This window comes from Mastomys coucha, unplaced genomic scaffold (assembly GCF_008632895.1).
Source record: "Mastomys coucha isolate ucsf_1 unplaced genomic scaffold, UCSF_Mcou_1 pScaffold6, whole genome shotgun sequence".
Classification (NCBI taxonomy): Eukaryota; Metazoa; Chordata; class Mammalia; order Rodentia; family Muridae; genus Mastomys; species Mastomys coucha.
Genome location: NW_022196912.1, coordinates 79,908,160 through 79,929,808, shown reverse-complemented (window position 1 = coordinate 79,929,808; position 21,649 = coordinate 79,908,160). Strand labels below are relative to the sequence as shown.

The window sequence follows — 21,649 nt, the reverse complement described above, 5'->3', positions numbered from 1 at the left end:
AATCTTAAAAAAAAAAAAAGATAAAGACTCTGACCTGGATTTCCGTTATGTCTGCCTAGGATGTGACAAAATTACAGATTCCTTGAAGGAAAGCAGAGCTTCTATATGTGGTTTTATATGTTCAGACAAATTTTGCATAATAAACAAGCTTACAAATTAGAGAATAGTGCACTGTTCTTCAAATCCTATTTTCTAATGCTAGTTAAACATTAGCTTGGCAGGCAAATTAAGAATAGCATTTTTCCCCCAATTTACTTATTTTGCTGGTGTTGCTATTATTTTTTTGTTTTGTTTTATTTGAGAGAGGGTCTCTCTAAATTAGCCCTAGCCATCTTGCATTTCAAAAAGAACCTCCTGCCTCTACCTTCTTAGTGAGTGCTGGGATTAAAGATGTATACCATCAAACCTGGCTAACATCAGTAGTTAAGTTTTTTTTTGTTTTTTTTTTTTTTCTGAGACAGGGTTTCTCTGTATAGCCCTGGCTGTCCTGGAACTCACTCTGTAGAATAGGCTGGCCTCGAACTCAGAAATCCACCTGCCTCTGCCTCCCAAGTGCTGGGATTAAAGGCGTGCACCACCACTGCCCGGCCATCAGGCCATCAGTAGTTTTAAACTGGATATGGTAATATACATCTTTAATCCTGGCACTCAAGAGACAGAGGCAGGTGGATCTCTGTGAGTTTGAGGACAGCCAGGCCTTCATAGAAAGACCCTGTCTAGAATAAACAAACAAATAAGTAAGTAGAGTAACAAAGGGAGACCCTGGATGTCAACTGTGGCCTCTGTATATACACGTATAAGAGGACACACACATACACACACCTCAAAAATCTTTAAAGCATAGAATGTGAAACTATGATATCTGAAAGGCCTCTTGCTAGGCCATCTATTATATCAACTCATTTAGACCACAGTTGAGCATGCCCCATAGACTCACTTTTATAGCATCCTCTTGATGCATAAATATAAATACTCATCCTTTATTCAAGAATTATTAACTGACCAACTGGTAATGGATAACAAGGAAGGGGGACTTTATCTTAGTTTCTACAATGTACTAATTTCAAGTAGAAATAGAAGTCAACACCCATAAATCCCTTGGGTCCTACCCCCCCCCCCCAAATCTGTTGCATACAGTTCTATTTTTTCTTGTTTTTGTTGTTTTTCGAGACAGGGTTTCTCTGCGTAGTCCTAGCTGTCCTGGAACTCACTCTGTAGACCAGGCTGGCCTCAAACTCAGAAATCGGCCTGCCTCTGCCTCCCAAGTGCTGGGATTAAAGGTGTGCTCCATCAGTGTCCGGCTACAATTCTATTTTATATATAAGCAAAGATCACAAATCCTGTACCTAAGGTATTTGTCATGGTTTATATCCTAGCTAGTCTTAAACCCCTATCATGTAGCAGCATCAAGACAGGTAAAACAATATGGTTCACTGACAAAACTACTGCCTTATATCTTATGTAATAACTTCACTAACCTGCTATGGTCAGAGACCCCTCCCTTCTAATCTGAGACACCTCCCCTCTAAACTCTGTAAGTGTAAGGAACTTTTCTGTGGGTTGAGATTGGAACCTCCTATCCCAGCTTCTATGCTGTGAGTGGCCAGCATTATTAAAAGATATTTCTTTTCTTTTGGTAGATGTGTGCATACATACAATGCATGTGCACACAATGTCTGTGAATGTATGCCCTCACGTGTCATGGAACTCATGCAGAATGTAGACTTTCAATTTGGTATTAAATCTATACCAAATTACATAAATAAATAATATATACATCTATCTATCTATCTATCTATCTATCTATCTATCTATCTATCTATCTATCTATCTATCTATCTATTTAAACTATCTTGCTCGCTGGTTTTAAAAGCTAAAGTCATCTGAGTAAAGAGAACGTCAGTTGAAGATTTCCTTCCATAAGGTTGGACTGTAGGCATTTTTCTTAATGATATGGAAGGTCCAAGGCCATTGTGGGTGGCATCATCCTTGGGGTGGTGGTCCTGGGTTCTATAAAAAAGCAGGGAGTAAGCCACGAGGAGCAAGCCAGTATGCAGCATTTTGTCATGGCTTCTCTATCAGCTCCTGCCTCCAGGTTCCTACCCTGTTTGAGTTATATTCTGACTTCCTTCAATGAGCAATAATGTGGATGCTTAAGCCAAATAAAACCTTTCCTCCCAAAGTTATTTAGGTCATGGTGTTTTATAACTAGGACATCTATGTACCTATTCATAAGCATTCACTCTTTAAATACATTAAAAATATATCAGACAGGGGCCTTCAAGATTTTATAATATGCTTAAGTAATTTAACATGTTGATAATACAATTATAAAACTCTATCAAGCTATCATTATGACCTTTATAGTATGATTTTTGAATTACAAGAGTTTAAGCTTGAGGACCTGGTTCAGTCACTGGGACTCAAATAGTAAACAAAAGACCTGACTCTTAGGGCTTGTCTGCGGACTGCCACATGCTCACTGTGGCACGTGCTTTCCCCTCCCAAACACATGAATACACACAAAATAAGCAATGTAATTTAATTTTTTTTTAGAAACTATGTAACAGGCACCTAACACACAGAAGAGGACTGCCCAGTCTGTGTTCATTCAGAGATGATGTACCTAACCCTCAAGAGACTGGAGGCCCCAGGGAGTTTAGAGGTCAGGTGGGGTGGGGAGTGGGGACATCCACATGGAAACAGAGGAGTGGGAAGGAGGTATGCGATCTGGAACAATTGGAGGGTGGATAGGGAGGTGGGGAATAAAATATGGAGTGTAAATAAATAAATTAATTAATTTAAAAAAAGAAACTATGCAATAGAAAGGTCATAATTAAAGTTTGAAAGATTTTAAAAATTCTATTATCAGTATATAATGATTGTTTAATAGCTTAAAATTGTACATACAGTAGTACTTAATAAAAACACAATATTAATTTTTTAGTTGGCATTATAGATAATTAGTTAAATATGCTATAAAGTTTTGTTTAAAAATGTTCTTTCCTACTGAGACAGGTCATTAGAACATCCAGTTGAGACAGTGAGGGTCATTTCTCAAACAGTGTGAGCATCAGATTCCATTACCTCTCGGAAGAACTGAAAGCATCTCGAGAAACAGATGATGCTCTTGTGTTGCCAACACTGCCAGTATGAGACCGCCTTCCTTTTGCTGATGGTGTGTCTAGAGGTATCTCCCCCAAACCCTGCAAGTAAACACAAAGTCAGTGGGAGGCATCTTAAAAGTAGCAGTGGAATAGCTTACAAATTGACTTTTCAAAACAGCTCTGATAAAACACAGTAACTCCTCTATGGAGCCTGGAGAGAGAGCTCAGTGGGTAAAAGCACTTGCTGTGCATGCCTGACTTCAATTCTGGAAATACACATGAAAGCTGAGTTGAGAACCAATTCTACAAAATTGTTCTCCACCCTCCATATGCTCACCATGATATGCTCACAACCACACACACACACACACACACACAATAACTATAACAAATTAAACGTTTTTCTATTTATTGTACTTGAAATGACTCACAAATACAATCAACTTCATTTTCGTCATTTCTTTGTATGGCTATTTTAGTAAGTTCTATATGATCAAGTTCTCTATGAAACAGTCAATATTAAGAGGCAGAAAAATTGCTCTAAAATGATTGTTACTATATTTATTTGTATATCCCTTTATAATTGAGTCCTTAGCCCAAGTGACACAAAGTTACAATATAAAAATTGTACATTAAACACATTAAAATGTACTTTTTAACATTTTATTACTATCCTCATCTTATAAAAATGAACATTGGAGTTACAGAAATGAACTGCTATGCTATTATGTGGTCAGAATTGTAATCCGAGTCTTACAGTTCTAACATAAAAAAATCAGCCTACCATATTTAAGGTTTTCTTCTAGCTTGGAGATTTAAAAAAAAAAAAGATTTTATTTATTTATTTTATATATGACGAGTACACTGTAGCTGTCTCTGACACACAAGAGGACATTGGATCCCATTACAGATGGTTGTGAGCCACCATGTGGTTGCTGGGAATTGAACTCAGGACTTCTGGAAGAATAGTCAATTCTCTTAACTGCTGAGCCATCTCTCCAGCTAAGGTTTTCTTCAAACAATGTCCTACCATCATTTACTTCTTCTTCTATTTTTTTTTTTTTAAGATCTACTTTAAAAATTATTTTCACTATTATTTTATCTGTTTTTCCTATCTGTATGTTTGTGCAGCACATGTTTGCCTGGTCCCAGGAATCCATAAGAAGATACTGGTCCTGTGGAATTCAAGTTATAGACAATTGTAAGCCACTATGTAGGTGCTGGGAATTGAACCTATTTCCTCTGGAAGGGTAGCCTGTGTTCTTAACTACTGAGGCATCTCTCCAACCCAATTTAAATCTTAATAAGCAATAGATATTTACTCTTTAGGCTCAAGTGTACATACATACTTAGAGTTCAAGTGTAGCCCTATTTCAAAATAGGGAACATAAAAGTAGTCTAAAAATCAACTATTTAATTGTTTATATTCTTTATCATTAATGGAAAAAAAACAGTGTACTTATTTTTACTTACTTATTTTTTTTTTGTTTGTTTGTTTTTTCTGAGACAGGGTTTCTCTCTGTAGCCTTGGCTGTCCTGAAACTCACTCTGTAGACCAGGCTGGCCTTGAACTCAGAAATCCGCCTGCCTCTGCCTCCCAAGTGCTGGGATTAAAGACGTGCGCCACCACCACCGGCTACTTATTTCTTGATATACTGATTTACTACTCTATTTATTTGGAGACTCTATTGTTTTGTTGTTTTAAGACTGGGTATTATGTTGCCAAGGCTAAAGGAGGACTCAATATGTAGGTGAGGATACCCTTTCCTGCCTACGCCTTTCAAATGCTGTGAATGCCTGGTTTTTAAGCTTTGTTTTTAAAACTGTTTTGCATAACAAACTTGATTTACATACCTTTAGCCGTAAATTTTTAACAGATTCTTTAATATATGGCAAATCTTTAGATGGGATATACTTTTCAAGTAGTTTTTCAAAGTTAGGATGACCCATCATGAGGAAAAGCATCTTTCGACCATAATACCTATGGGTTTGTGAGAAATACAGAAATACTTTTACATATATTAACAAATTCAGTTTCTGTCCGTGATGTACTTTTCCCAATGGATGGGGCTATGGACAGAGAGACTGTTAACCCCTTAGGCAGATAAATCACTGAAATTCAGATATACTGACTACTCGAGAGAAAAGCATCCCCTTGCTCTCACATCTGCTCCCTTTTAAAGTCACTGCAGCTTAAATCTTTCAGCCATAAGTCAGATGGAAAGCACAAGGTTTGGCAATTCTTGTGTGTGTGTGTGTGTGTGCGTGCATAGCAGTCCATATTTAAGCTTGTATTTTGTGTGTGTGTGTGTGTGTGCGCGCGCGCATGCATAGTAGTCCATATTTAAGCTTGTATTGTGTGTGTGTGTGTGCGCGCGCGCGTGCATAGCAGTCCATATTTAAGCTTGTATTTTGTGTGTGTGTGTGTGTGTGTGTATGTGTGCGCGCGCATGCATAGCAGTCCATATTTAAGCTTGTATTTTGTGTGTGTGTGTGTGTGTGTGTGTATGTGCGCGTGCGCATGCATAGTAGTCCATATTTAAGCTTGTATTTTGTAGAATCAAGAGCTAAGGGAAGTGCATCACCTCTGTCTTGGCACCCTCATGCATGGACCTTGCTGCTCCTCATCAGCCAAAGGTCTGGCCTTTGTTAACCTTCTCTACATCCTGTTTTTCTGACTCTCTCTTTCCTTTCCTCACACAAACTTACCTGGACTCCACTCTTCAAAATTCTATTCTCTGTTATTTAAGATACAAGTTTTAAAAATGAGCCCACTGTTAGATGACACAATTAAGATTGATACGCTACTAAAATGGTGGGATAGTCTTCAAGCTAGGATTATATTACATGAAACTAAGCCAAACCCTTTTAAGATAAGGAAGCCAGTTATCAATCTAATAGCAGAACATCACACATCATAGAAGTGCATACCAGAGACATCTTGGGACAGAGATCTTAATAGCACAGTATTATTCCTAACAGAGGACTAGCCCTGAGACAAGTCACAGTTACACTTGTGGTGACAAGTGTCCATACAGGAAACTATAAGACTCAAAAGACAAGTTCTTATGAGAACAGAATGATCTTAGAACATCTGCCAATCAGATCTCCTCTGAAACTGAAGAAAAGGACACAATAGCAGAAAACAGGGAACTTTCCCACAAATAGGATAAGGTCTACAACTATTCAGGTAAGTATACCTGCTCAGCTGTAACTTCAAGAATAATTCAACCTTTTAGCCTAGGTTGAATTATGAATTATGGAATATTAAGACAAAAAGGTCTGCCATAATACTCAGGAATATGGTAAAAGCTGAAACAAACAAGAAATCTAACAACTGACTTACAAACCCAAGCACCAGTAAAACCCACAGAGTAACTGTAAGCATTTTGTACTCTCCCAACTGCAGAGAACACCGACTGGTACATAGCTCTGTGGTGTAGCACTTTCCTAGGGTATTAGGTTTGACCCCGGTATAAAATGGAAAAACAAAAAACAAAAAAGGGTGGGGCTAGTAAAAGAAAGACACAAACCACATAACTGCTAAGAATTCTTTATCTCTTCCTTACTAGTTAGGGATTCCATCCTCTCGAACTCTTGTTTTGCTCTGAAGCACAGTCTTGCTGAACAGCTCAGGTTACCCCTGAGCTTGAGATCAACTTGCCTGCTTCCTGACTTACATTACTACTTTACTACTATGTCTGGCTCTCCTGGAATTTTCTAAATGTTTTTGTTTGTTTTGTTTTTTTCAACACAAGGTTTCTCTGTCTAGCCCCAGATATCCTGGAACTCACTCTGAAGACCACGCTGGCCTCTGATTCAGAGATCCACCTGGCTCTGCCTTCTGTATGCTGGGATCAAAGGCATGTGCCACCACCACTGGGCTTATGGAACTTTTTATATGGTTCCCCTAATCTGTCTTACTCAAATTCCTGGAATGTGTATGAGCTATCCCTTATGGATGGGCCTCATCTAACCAAACTGTCCTTAGAACTAGAAAGCTTTCTGTGGCACTGATGGAACAGGAGGTCAGAGAGATTCTATATCAGGAGAATCCAAGTGATTTTTTTTTTAAATGGGGCCTCTAAAAATAGCCTAATTCTGCCATCAACTTTATTTTAACTACATGGAACACAAAGCAGGGGACTCAGTTGGGTCATGCTGGATTTCTGAATAACTGAAGTAGCCTTACACTGCTACATTTGTACTGATTTCATACATAACAATAGGAAATGTATTTACTATTAACATTAACTTTTGGTATAAGGAATCCTACAATATTAACTCTAGATATATGAAAAACAGACATCTTTATCTTAAAAGGTCAAAACATTTTAGATTCTTTAACTTTCTTGAACAAAGGATGTTCTTTCCACTTTTTAAATTAACTTAAAAAAAAAAACAACAAAAACCCAAATAAAAAAAGAAAACAAAACAAAACAAATCCCAAAAGACAAAAAATAAAAAAACCCAGGGTCTTTTTATATAGTCCTGGCTGACCTGGAATTCACTGTGTAGGATAGACTGACCACCTAGAGAGCTATCTGCCTCTGCCACCTGAATGCTGGGATTAAAGGTATGCATCACCACTTCCTAAACCCATTTATTTTCCCCATGCTTAGACTGCTTATCATGTCCATTCTTCTCTAAACTTACAAAACTGACTGACAAAGGAGGACACTGAATTTACTGAAGGGCAATAGTGATTTAGAAAAGGAACTTAACCTAGGTTTCTGACTAAAGAAAACTTTTCTGCTGATGTTGGAAAACTATTCTTGTGTGCTCTGTATGAAGCAGCATCTGTATCATATTTTGTAAACATATTCTCCTTCTGATAAAGTGACTAGCCTAAGGTGATGGGTTGAATGAAGAGCTGACAGCCTATAGCAGGGCAGGAGAGACTAGGTGGAACGCACAGGGAAAGAGTCACATTTGGGAGATTCTCCAGCCAGACTTGGAGGAAGTTGGACACAAGAAACTGAGGAGAGGTGAGGAGCCACATGGCAGAACACAGATTAACATATAAACAGGTTAAGTTAACTTTAGAGCTAGTTGGGAACCAGCCCAAGCTAAGGCCTAAAGCATTCATTAATATGTGGTTAAACAGTATTCCTACATTTGACATGTGTACCTCTTTGTTTGATTTTTATCTAATTGCTTTAAATCCATAATTTTCCCCAAAATTTATGTGACTTTTGCCCACAATAGAATTCTGCAACTTTTCTGCTCATTCTAGTCTTGTGTCATTCAATGACTTAAAATCTTACTAAGAGCCAGGCAGTGGTAGCTCATGCCTTTAATCCCAGCACTTGGGAGGCAGAGGCAGGCAGATTTCTGAGTTCAAGGCCAGCCTGGTCTACAGAGTGAGTTCCAGGACAGCCAGGGCTACACAGAGAAACCCTATCTTGAAAAAAAAAAAAAAAAATCTTAAAGTGGCATCTGTAAATTTGGAGAATTCACTATGTGTTGGTTCAGTATCACTTACAAATTGGTAAATAAGACTATTCCTCAGTATCAAGCATTTTTCCACTCAGAAAAATGTTTATTTCTTTTTAAAGGTCTCCACCTTCTAAAGCCTTATTTCTAAATCTTTAGTGTGGGTAAAAGCACTAGCCTCCAAGCCGGTGACTTGAATTCAATCAACCCCAAGAACCCACATGGTAGAAGGAGACTTAGCCAACTGCCCTTTCACATGCACCACATGACATGTGTGTTCCACAGCACACTTGTGTTCCTCGGCTTCCACACACAAAATGAACACATGTAAATTTTTAACTAAGAAAAAAAAGACTTAGAAAATATTACCAGTTATTCACCTGGTTTCTTGTGAGCTGTCTTGAGCAAATTTAGCAGCAGCAGGCAATAAACGATCAGCCATATCCTTTGTTCCAGATGAAATTCTCTCTGGTTCTATACATTCTACTACATCTGCTAAGTGCTGTGCTGTACATCTTCTTACTGCAATGTGCAGATGGCTACAAGAGAACATGACCAAGTAGAACTAAGTCGAGGCATGAATTATTTTCTCTTTCGGGGAGGTGTGCTTCCTATAAACAGATTTGAATTTTAATCTCACCAGCTGGTCTGCAACCTTTATTTTATTATTTATTTTGAGGCAGGTTTCCACTATATAGCTCTGATTAGTCAGTACTTCGTTAGGCAGGCCAGGCTAATTTCTATCTCAGACGTCTGCCTTCTGCCACCCACAGGCTGGGATGAAAGCATGCAGCAGCACACCCAGATGAACAGTATCTGTTAATGGTGAGTTGTGCCTTTTTCTGTTTAAAGTTATTATAGAAAGGATGGTAATTAGCAGTTTTGTTAACTGCTTCTGGTGGGGTGGACTAGTGCTAGTCCTTCTCTTCTCCCTGTTCATATTAGGCTTGTTTACTGTGCCAGGAATGGAGGGTTTTCTCATGTTTAGCTCTTCCTCTGATGAACTGTACTCTTTCCTGTGCTCACAGGAATGACAGTATTCCTTGAGTTTATTACTGAGTTTTCCTCAGTGCTAGTTTGGTTATCATGAATTACTTGTTTGTGCATTATGTTGAAAGATCCTCATTTCTCCATCAGATTTTAAGGATAGCTTTATCTTATATCGTGGTTGTCAGCTATTTACCTTTTTTTTTCGAGACAGGGTTTCTCAGCTATTTACTTTTATGGCTTAAACTATATCATTCCACGTTTTCTGGGCTCTGAGCTGTGAGACAGTTTATGTGATTCTGAGGTGCCTGTCTTTATAGGTTAGATGTAGGGCTTTTGTTGTTGTTTAAGTCATTTTTTAAAGTGTGTGTGCATATCTGAGTACATGTGTGTGGATATGTATGCTATGGAATGAGTGTGGGGGTCAGAAGACAACTGGTGGAAACTGCATCTTGTAGCATGACCAACTAAAGGTCATCAAGCATGGTGGCGGGCAGCTTTGCCAGCTGAGCTCTCTTACCAGATTCATCATAGCTTTTAATATTGTTTCTTTGCTTTGCAATTTTGACAATGTTTTTATCAGCATTCATTAATTAATACATAACAATGGGTTGCATTATGAATTTTTCCATCTTCACTATGATTTGCCATGGAGAAGTTCTTTTCTGGTCAAGTCTATTTGATGTTGTAAATGCCTTTATGATTAGAGCTCATTTCCATGCCAGCCTCAGAGACAGCTTCTTGCCTATCATCTTACCCTAAAGTTCCAATGTACCCAGAACTGAAGAACATGACTGACAATAGTTAAGCTTTATTTAGTTTCAGATCTCTGAACATACATAATATTATTAGAAAAACAATATTATGGTTCTTTTCATGCTTAACACAGGATTGTTATCATGTAGAAAGTATTTGTGCAAAATTTGCTTTTATCCTCACTATCCACAGAAGCACAATTTAATAAGTAGTTTGAGGGTATTTCCAGATTCCTTTGAGGATTACCTTTGTCCTCCATTGATGAGAGAAGTGACTGCACGTGCAGGAGTTACATTATTAACCATAGCTTTCAATGCCTTGTCAACATCTTCCCTTATGAATGTATTCGATTCTCCAGCCTTGTGCAACAAAGCTCTTACTGCAATATCTAGTTCTTGATCCATGCTCTTTTTCAGGTTTGTAAAAAGGTCACCTAAGCACACCACAGCAGCACGGGACACTCCAGAACGTAAATTTTTCACCTATAAAACAATTATTAAACAGGACTTTTCACCATATGCTAGAAACTTAGCAATATCATTCTGGAATGCATCTTTAGCATTAAAATATCATGAGATGACATGTTTGCTTGTTTAGCTAAGGTTTCTCTCTGTAGTCCAGGTTGTCCTGAAACTCACTATGTAGACCATACTGCCTGTAAACTCACAGAGCTCAGCCTGTATTTGCCTCCCGACTGCTGGGCTTAAAGGCATGCACCACCATGCCTGGTCATGATTATGTGTTGCTATATATCCTAAAAATCAATATCAAATACCTTTTCAAATATTACAAATTAAGAATGTAACATCTCTGACCCATAATTGTTCCTGTCTGAAAGAATTACAGGGATGGAAATGGAGAGGAGCCTGAGAAAAAAGAAGGTCCAGCAACAGGCCCAAGTGATATCCAGCTCAAGAGGGGATCCCAAGGCCTCACACTATTACTGAGGCTATGGAGTGCTCACATAAAGGGACCTGTCATGACTGCCCTCTGAAAGACCCAACAAGCAGCTGAAAGAGTCAGATGCAGATATTTGTACCCAACCAATGTACAGAAGCAGCTGACCCCTGTTGTTGAATTAGGGACGGCTGAAAGAAGCTAGGGAGAAGGGTGATCCTGTAGGAGGACCAGCAGTCTCAATTAATCTGGACCCCTGAGATCTCTCAAACACTAGACCACCAAACAGACAGCGTACAGCTGATATGAGGCCCCCAACACACATACTGTAGAGGACTGCTGGGTCTGTGTTCATTCAGAGATGATGCATCTAACCCTCAAGAGACTGGAAGCCCCAGGGAGTTTACAGGTCAGGTGGGGTGGGGGTTGGAGGCATCCACATGGAGCCAGGTAGGTTGGGGAGGAGGTGTGGGATGTGGAGCAGTCAGAGGGCAGTTTGGGGAGGGAGGCAATGGAATATGGAGTATAAAAATTAAATTAATTTATTAAAAAAAAAGAATGCTCTACTTTATATACAAGTACACTCAAATCAGGTAATGCTGAATTGTCTAAACAATGTGAAAATCATGTTAAGTGTGGTATGTTAACTCCTAATTAATTAACCAAGCCTCAACTTATCTCAAAGCATTACCTCTTGAACTACTGCAAAGGTTGTTTCATGCAATTTTGTGTTCAACAGGTCGGAATGAAAAGCAGCTAAGCATCGGACAAAATTCAGTCCCTCCATCTTCTTCTCCCTATGGACATAGAAATGACAAAATCATCTTGAAATGGGATTTAATTAGAACAGAATCTCTAATGTCTTTTCTCTCTTTTTCTTTTCTTTTCTATTTTCTTTTTTCTTTGTTGGCAATGAGGAAATTATTTTCTTTTCTTTTTCTTTCTTTCTTTTTTTTTTTTGGTTTTTCAAGACAAGGTTTCTCTGTATAGCCCTGGCTGTCCTGGAACTCACTCTATAGACCAGACTGGCCTAGAACTCAAAAATCCGCCTGCTTCTGCCTCCCAAGTGCTGGGATTAAAGGTGTGCGCCACCACTGCCTGGCCTATTTTCTTATTTATTATTTACTTATTATTTGGTAATCCCCAAAATCTCTCTATAAAAATTTCAACAGCAAAACCCACCACAACAGTCAAGGTATTATTTCTCTCAGTAAAAGTGCCATTTTCTTTCTGGAGAGTAGGAGACAAATAACAAATCAAGTTAAGAAAAGCAGTAAGAGGAAAAAGAAAGACACAAGCTGCTTGTTAGCTCACTGGTGAGGAAATAAATGACTCAGAGTCATGAACACTAACAGTGATTTCTATAGTTTGTATTTTCACCTTCTATTTTCAGACTTAAGGGGTCTGACGAAGGGTTAATACTAGCAAAGGAGGTTGGGACTCCGCTGTTATTTAGGTGTAACATCATATTTGACGGTTTTCATTTCTCTGTGTAAAGAATGTGAAGTATGAAACAACTTCAGTTGGTAACACTTCTGGTGTCCACTGTGTGTGCACTATGTGAGTATGGGCACATACCATGGTATGTATGTGGAGGTCAAAGGACAACCATTGGAGCTGGTTCTCTTTACCATGGCTTCTTGGATCCAACTCAGGCTGTCAGGCTTACAATGCTAGCAATTTTACCCGCTGAGCCAGCTCACCAGCCTAATTTTGTTGTTGTTTATTATTGTTGTGGTGGTGGTCTTATTCTGGTGGTCCTGTTGGCACGTGTATATGTGTTATCTGTGAGTGAACACATGTGGATATGAGTGGAAAAGCCAAAGATCAACACTGGATATGTTCCTCAATTCCACTTGATCCCAGAGCTTTGCCAGCTCAGTTATGTACTGCGGTTTGGGAGCATGTGTGGGTGCTGAGGATTCAGACTCTCATCCTCCCGTTTGCAGGGCAGGTGCTTTATCCACCAGACTATTTTGGCAATCTATATTTTCAGTGTTTTTATTATTTTTTCCTTTTATACATCTGCAGATTTCTTAGTCTTTTCTTCTACCATGTCTAGTCATCAGTTAATCCATTTACTATATCTGTCATCTCAAAAGGTAAAATATTCATCTGGACATAATATACTTTTGTTTTTTTAAAATATCTTCTTAGACCTATATTTTCCTTGTTTTTCTCAAGCTTTATAGCCCTAAGGCTCAGGGAGCACTGTGGAAGGGGGAGCAAGAAAAAAATCTGTACGAGGCAGAGTATCAAGAAGTTTGCTGAGCAATTGTGTCTCACAGGAATGTCAGAAGCTACACCCAGAAAGTATCACTGACATGACTACCTAAACATGAGCTGAAGAAAGACAGTGAGCACAGATAAGAGTAGATATGCCAGGCCTCAGGCTCCAGATATGCCTAGAAACCAGCTCAAGCTGAACTCTACTCATCCTGCTTTACTTCCATGAGTTGTCTCCCTACACTTTCTTACTTGCTCTCTCCACTAGTCTCTCCACTCTTCCACTCCATGTCTGTCTGCTCTCTTTTCTCTCTGCCCTGGGCTCTTTTAGATGCTTATCAACCTTTACTCTCTCTTACCCACAATAAGAACCTTCTCCAAATGGAGTGGTCCTGTCAGCAGTTTCTTTACTGTGCCTTCTTGCAAATACTAAGGTGGACAGGGAAAAGTTCACGGAGTCCAGAAGAGGGTATCGGAGCCCAGAAGAGGGTATCAGATCCCATGGAGTTGTAGTTACAGATGACTGTGAGCCACCACATGTACACTGGGAATCATAATCAAGTCCTCTGCAATGGCAACAAGTGTTCTAAATCTCTGAGCCATCTCCAGCCTTAGATAGTTTTAAATTCATATATTCTATTGTCTTCTTGCTTGTGGGTTTGGTGGGGATGGCAAGATATTATATAGCCCATGGTGCCTCAGACTCCTTATGCAGTAGAGTCTGGCTTTGAACTCCCAACCTTCCTGCTGTCACTTCTCAGGTGCTCTGATTATAAGTGTACACCATCTCAAGATCTCTAATATACAACAGTAGAGTTGAGAACTCAAGATAGAGACATCTGCCATCTAAAATATATACTCTCTGGTGAGTTACAGAAAACAGCTGCCAAGGAAGGACCATCCCTGATACACAGAATGACTGTAGCTTAGAGAACACCAGAGGACTGAACTCGACAGTCCTCCCAAAACAGAATAAAAGACTCAGAAAGCACTACAGCAGAAAAAGAACCAATAGGCTGATCTTTCTAAGGCAAAGTGGATTTACCAAGATAAGACAACAAAAAAAAATATAGTGTAGATTTAACAAAATAGTGACTGTAGTTTTAGTGACGTTAGTCCTAATTGAAAGACAATTAAAGAAGTTTAAGAAGTGAACAGGAGGTAAAACTGTAGAGACAGTGAGTCACTTTTTTGAGAACGTTCAGTTTAAAGTGGGGAGGCAGAAATGGGCAAATGCATGCAGCTTATCTTACTAAGATTTTAAAATAGACATACATTATAACACTTTATTTTTTTGTGTAACCAGTGAGTAACACCCCAAGCTCAATGGCACAGTTTGATGTTGATGGACACAGTCTGGCAGAGGAGGAGTGATGATGAGATTTGAAATTGGACTGCAATATACTTGAGGGACTCCAGGAGAATAAGACAGCAAAAAATGTGACTATTTGCACCAGATGAAACCCTACCAAGTATTTACGGAATTTGGGACTTTTTTTTCTCCCAAGACAGGGTTTCTCTGTTTTGACTTGCCCCAGCTGTCCTAGAACTCACTCTTTAGACCAGGCTGGCCTGGAACTCAGTGATCCACATGCTTCTGCCTCAGTGCTGGGATTAAAATCCTGATGCTGTAGTTGTTTCTAAAAGTGCTTGTTATACATTGTATTTCAAGTTAATTATGAGATGTATAGTCCAATACCAACGGTTTTATATAACATAATGAAGCTAAACTATGCCCTTATGACATGTAAGTTAAAACATAACTGCTAACACATCTGGGACAGAGGTAGCTACATTAGTAAGTTCAAGAGACTCAGGTGCCTAAGAACTAAAATAATCTTCAATAACACTATGAAGAGTATTAGGAAGGGTTGTTAACTTACCAGTCTTCATCAGCTAAAAGCCGTAAGGCTTCTGTAAGTGCTATCTCTGGTTTGGAAAATGGCCGCAGTTCTAATGAATCCATTATCTCTGGACTGTGAGTGACAGAAGACATTCGTTCTTTATATTGTGGAATGACTCCAGGAGATGGTTCATCTAAAACAAAACATTAAATAAAGCAAGAACAAACCTTTACATAAAGGTTACAAGCATATTCAACTATAGGTGTTATATGAGTATTTTCTCATATAAGTTTATTATCTAAATAGACAAGCAAAAACTTTGCAGTAAGTCTAAATCAGATATACTTAAAAGTATATTTTTATTTATTTATTTATTTTTTGGCTTTTGGAGACAGGGTTTCTCTGGGTAGCCCTGGCTACCCTGGAATTCACTCTGTAGACCAGGCTGGCCTCGAACTCAGAAATCCCCCTGCCTCTGCCTCCCAAGTGCTGGGATTAAAGGCATGCACCACCACCACCAGGCAAAAGTATATCTTTTATATTAATTTCTTTCCATTCAAAATAATAGCTGTGTAAAGTATAGATCCAAGTTACAGGAAAATGCTGAAATACACCAATTAGAATATTTGAGTAAGCAAGACTATTAGAAGAACTAAAATTGATACTGAGCAATTGAGTTGCAACCCTAACAATATATAGAGTATAGTACACATTCAAAATTATTATCATATTTAATGTAATAAAAATGCTTCTAACCTTGAACCACAAGCCAACCTAGGGTTGTTTTTGTTGTTATTGTTTTGGGTTTGATTTTTTAGGAGCTATTATAAATCTTGATACCAATTGTGCTTGATCCATTATTTACTCTACACAGTGAGGTCATTAAAGCAGCCCGTCACAGAAAGAGTTTTTCCACATTCTCTTCAATGCATCTGCAGCACACTGTGACCGTGAGCAGCCTTCTCCAGACTATCTACTCCAGCTTCTTTCCCCCTCCCAGAACACAGCCATCTCCTGTTGGGGGTGATTTTTGGTCTTGGGATTTGCTCTTAGGAGTCTGATACTTTTCCACTCTGATGGATGTATGCTAAGAGCACAAAAGCTGTTTGACTGAGGCTGAGATAGCTAAAAAAAAGCAAAACTATAGTTTTAAGAACAAAAGGAGAGGAGTAGACTACAGGAAATAATCAAACTCAGGGCTAAAATCAACCAAATAGAAACAAAGAGAACTATACAAAGAATCAACAAAATGAGGAGCTGGTTCTTTGAGGAAAGCAACAAGACAGATAAACCCTTAGCCAGACTAAACAGAGAGCAACAGAGACAGTATACAAATTATCAAAATCAGAAATGAAAATGGAGACAAAACAACAGAAACTGAAGAAATTCAAAAAAATCATCAGATCCAACTACAAAAGCCTATACTCAACAAAACTGAAATATCTGAATGAAATGGACAATTTTCTAGACAGTTCAGGTACCAAAGTTAAATCAGGATCAGATAAACCATCTAAACAGCCCCATAACCGCCAAAGAAACAGAAGCAGTCATTAAAAGTCTCCCGACCGAAAAAAGCCCAGGACCAGATGGTTTTAGTGTAGAATTCTATCAGACCTTCAATGAAGACCTACTACCAATACTCCTCAAACTATTCCACAAAATAGAAACAGAAGGAAAACTATCTAATTCATTCTATGAAGCCATAGTTATGCTGATACCTAAAGCACCCAAGGACCCAACAAAAAAGAGAACTTCAGACCAATTTTGTTTATTAATATGGACGCAAAAATACTCAATAAATTGTCACAAACCGAATCCAAGAACACAGCAAAACCATCATTCACCACGATCAAGTAGGCTTCATCTCAGGAGTGCAAGGTTAGTTCAACATATGGAAATACATTAATGTAATCCACTATATAACAAACTCAAGGGGAAGAAAAATCACATGATCATCTCCTTTGATGCAGAAAAAGCATTTGATAAAATAAAACATCTTTTCATGTTAAAAGTATTGGAAAGATCAGGAATCCAAGGCCCATACCTAAACATAATACAGCTAATAAACAACTCCAGCAAAGTGGCTGGATATAAAACTAACTCAAATAAACTGGTAGCCTTCCACTATACAAATGATAAATGGGATGAGTAAGAAATTAGAGAAACAACACCCTTCACAATAGTCACACATAATATAAAATATCTTGGGTTAACTCTAACCAAACAAGTAAAAGATCTGTATGACAAGAACTTCATGTCTCTCAAGAAAGAAACTGAAGAGAACCTCAGAAAATGGAGAGATCTCCCATGCTCATAGTTGGTAGAATTAACATAGTAAAAATGCCTACCCTATCAAAAGCAATCTATAGATTCAATGCAATCCCAATCAAAATCCCAACACAATTCTTCAAAGACATGAAAAGAGCAATTCTCGAACTCTTTGGCACTGGTGGGGGTAAGGGAAAGTGGGGGTTTAATTTCCTAAACAGAACTCCAATGGCTCAGGATCTAAGATCAAGAATTGATAAATGGGAGCCAGGCGGTGGTGGTACATGTCTTTAATCCCAGCACTTGGGAGGCAGAGGCAGGTGGATCTCTGAGTTTGAGGCCAGCCTGGTCTACAGAGTGAGTTCCAGGACAGCCAGGGCTATACTGAGAAACCCTGTCTAGAAAAAAAATTGATAAGCGGGACATCATGAAACTGAAAAGTTTATGTACAGAAAAAAGTATAGTCAATAGGATCTAACTATTGACTATCAACAACCTACAAACTGGGAAAAAAAAATCTTCACTAACCTCATATCCAAAAGAGGGCTAATATCCAAAATATATAAAGAACTCAAGAAGCTTTCAAAAAAACAACAACCTAATCAAAAAAATGGGGTAAAGGGGCTAGAGAGATGGCTCAGTGATTAAGAGCACTGATTGCTCTTCAAAAGGTCCTGAGTTCAATTCCCAGCAACCACATGGTAGCTCACAGCCATCTGTAACGGGATCTGATGGCCTCTTCTGGTGTGTCTGAAGAGAGCTATAGTGTACTCATATACATAAATAAATCTTAAAAAAAGAAAAAACGGGGTATAGAACTAAACAGAGTATTCACAACAGAGGAATCTTAAATGGCCGAGAAGCACTTAAAGAAATGTTCAAAGTCCTTAGTCATCAGGGAAATGCAAATCAAAACAATCCTGAGAGTCCCCCTTACACCAATCAGAATAACTAAGATCAAAAACTCAGGTGACAGCACATTTTGGCGAGCATGTAGAGAAAGAGGAACACTCCTCCATTGCTAGTGGGATTGCCAACTGGTACAATGACTCTGGAAATCAACCTGGAGGTTCCTCAGAAAACTGGAAATAGATCTACCTGAAGACCCAGCAATAACACTGTTGGGCATATACCCAAAAGATGTTCCATCATGCCGGAGTGGCACATGTTCCACTATGTTCACAGAGGCCTTGCTTGTGATAGCCAGAAGCTGAAAATAACCCAGATGTCCTAAAATGGAAGAATGGATACAGAAAATGTGGTTCATTTACACAATGGAATACTACTCAGCTATTAAGAACAAAGATATCCTAAGTTTTTCAGGCAAATGGATAGAACTAGAAAATATTCTGAATGAGGTAACTCAGACCCAAAAGGACATGCATGGTATCTACTCACTAATAAGTGGATATTAGCGAAGAAAAAAAAAAAAAGTACAGAATATCTAAGATACAGTCCACAGAACTCATAAAGGTCAAGCTGAAGGGCCCAAGTGAGGATGCCTCAGTCCCACTTGGGAGGGAGAAGAAACCAATCATTGGGGTAGAGTGAGGGAGGGACCTTGGTAGGAGAGGGGACAAGGAAGGCAAAAGGAGAGCTCGATCAGGTATTGGGGGGCAGGGGGAAAAGGACTGAAGCCCCAAGGGTCATTAGAAAGAATGAAAACAGGCAACCTTGGGAAGTAGGAGCTGGGGAGACCCTCCAGAATGCACCAGAGACCTGGGAGGTGAGAGACTCTTAGGACTCAAAGGGAGGGACCTAAGATACAATGCCCTACAGTGGAGAGAAGTAACTTGTAGAGCCCACCTCCATCAGAAAGACAGGGCATCAAGTAGAGGGATAGGGTTGCCATCCCACAGTCAAAAACTTTGACCCAGGAATGTTGCTGTCTAAAAGAACTGCAGGGACAAAAATGGAGAAGAGATTGAGGGAAAGGAGGTCCAGGCCTAAATTGAGATCCAGTTCAATGGGAGACTCTAAGGCCTGACACTATTACTGATGCTATGGTGTGCTTACAGACAGGAATCTTGAATGGCTGCCCTCTATGAGGCCCAAGATACACCCATGGACAGAAGCTGAGGATCCCTGAGGTTGAACTAGAAAAAGCTAGAAGAAGCTGAGGAGGGTGACCCCATAAGAAAGCCAGTAGTCTCAACTAACCTGGACTCCCAAGATCTCTCAGACACTGAGCCAGCAACCAGACAGCATACAACAGCTGATATGAGACCCCCAACACATATACAGTAGAGGACTGCCTGGTCTGGCCTCAGTGAGAGAATATGCACCTAACCTTTGGGAGACTTGAGGCCCCAGGGAATGGGGAGGTCTGGTGGGGTGAGGGTGAGGACATCCTCTTGGAGATGGGGGTCAAGGGGGTAGTAATGGGATGAGGAATAGTTGGAGGGCAGACCAGGAGGGGGATAATGACTGGACTGTAAAAAAATATTAAAGAATAATAATAAAAAAAAGGAAAAAGAACAAAAGGAATCAATGTGGTCTAATTTCTAAAAACTTTGTATACATACTCATTTTACTATATAGCTATTAATTTAAAAATAAAGAATATTGATCTCTATAGAGGCAATTATAACAATATAGACTTTTTCTATTGACATATAATATTTTTATTAATTTATTCTTTGACAACTTTACACATGTATGTAAAATATTGTGTTAATTTGTCCACCCCCTGTTTCTCACCCTAACTATACTCTATCAATAAGTATTAATTGCTATTACAAATCTGAAGTCCATGTGGAGCAATATGAATGGTACTTCTCCCATAATCAGGTATTTACCAGACATTTTTGAGGCACTATCTAAGACATTGGGAAAACACTGTCTCTCAGTAATGCCCTGAGAGCACTGCATAATATAAGACTATGTATTAGAAAGGGGAAAAAAAGCCAAACAAAGAATGGGCTTTTGTGAGAAAAGAAAAAAAAAAAATCAGTTGGTTCTTTTTTCATGTAACAATTTTTAAAAAGACATTATTAGGTACCTGAAAATAATTATCATAAAAGATTATTAACCATGTTATTGGTAAGGAAATCCTGAAATCACAAGAATAAGAACTTTCATTTGATGCTGTTCATTAATTATACATACAAATGCTTCAATAATTGAAACTCTAAAAGCAACAATGTATTAGCCATACTTTATTGAGTTCTCTATTATAGACCTTCTCAAATGTCTTACAGATTTTTTTTCCTTTAGATTTAGTTTATCTGTGTAGGTGTCTGTAGAAGCAAAAAAAAAGAAAAGAAAAAAAAACAAAGGTGGTTGGGGGCCACTCAACACAGGTGCTAAGAAGTGGTACCTCACATGGTAGGAAGGTGATGCCAAAGAAAAAATAATTCTACTTCAATTAGCTTTTCTGGTTCAGATCTACTTTTCTTTAGGCATCATGAATGTATACACACACAAAACACGCATGCACACACACACCTAGCTTTGAAGTATTATAACCCCAGAAAGAATTGTATATAAACCAGGGCAGCACAGGCTTGGAATCTCTATTTGGGAGGTAGAGACAGAATTATCTAGAGCCATCTGAGGCTACAGAGTGTGTTTAAGGCAAGCCTATGAGACATAAAACTTTATCTTAAAAACACTCATGTTCCAGTGGGTAGCCCTAATCTTATGTACGTATGGGCCTACCAATAGGACTTCATGGATGAAAGAAAAGAACATGCAGTTGTGTAGTATACCGAAAATCTATTCATTGGTCTTAAAGAAACCCCAGGAGATGGCTCAGTCATTAAGTGATTGACACATAAACATTGTTTCTATCCCTAGGATCCAAGTAAAAAGATGGGCATGGCAACACAGGCCTCTAATCTCAGCAGACAGAAGCAGAGAAGGAAAGATCCCTGCAGCTTGTAGCCAGCAAATCTGGTTGATTTTGTAAGCTCCAGGTTTAGTGAGAGACTCCAACTCAAAAGAACAAAGCAGAAGACTTAGATGCCAACTTAGAGCTTCCATAAATGCACACAAAAGAACGCATGAATACAAACAAGTAAGTGCACACAGACCTAAACATGGACATGGCCATACACACATACACACACACACATAGCCACACCCCAGGAAACATGGCCCCTACTCTTGCCTATGTGTAGAACATAG

General features: G+C 38.9%; 1 protein-coding gene across 2 annotated transcripts in view; it reads right to left on the bottom strand.

Moving 5' to 3' along the window:
- Togaram1 (TOG array regulator of axonemal microtubules 1) overlaps positions 1-21,649 on the bottom strand; it is a 59,795-nt gene that overhangs the window by 5,590 nt on the left and 32,556 nt on the right. For both annotated transcript variants that reach the window (XM_031357518.1, XM_031357519.1), the window contains 6 exons: positions 15,293-15,446; positions 11,875-11,980; positions 10,533-10,768; positions 8,924-9,082; positions 4,962-5,088; positions 3,088-3,206 (listed from right to left, as the gene is read on the bottom strand). In XM_031357518.1, the coding sequence (XP_031213378.1) occupies positions 3,088-3,206; positions 4,962-5,088; positions 8,924-9,082; positions 10,533-10,768; positions 11,875-11,980; positions 15,293-15,446 (901 nt within the window). The remainder of the gene's footprint in view (positions 1-3,087; positions 3,207-4,961; positions 5,089-8,923; positions 9,083-10,532; positions 10,769-11,874; positions 11,981-15,292; positions 15,447-21,649) is intronic.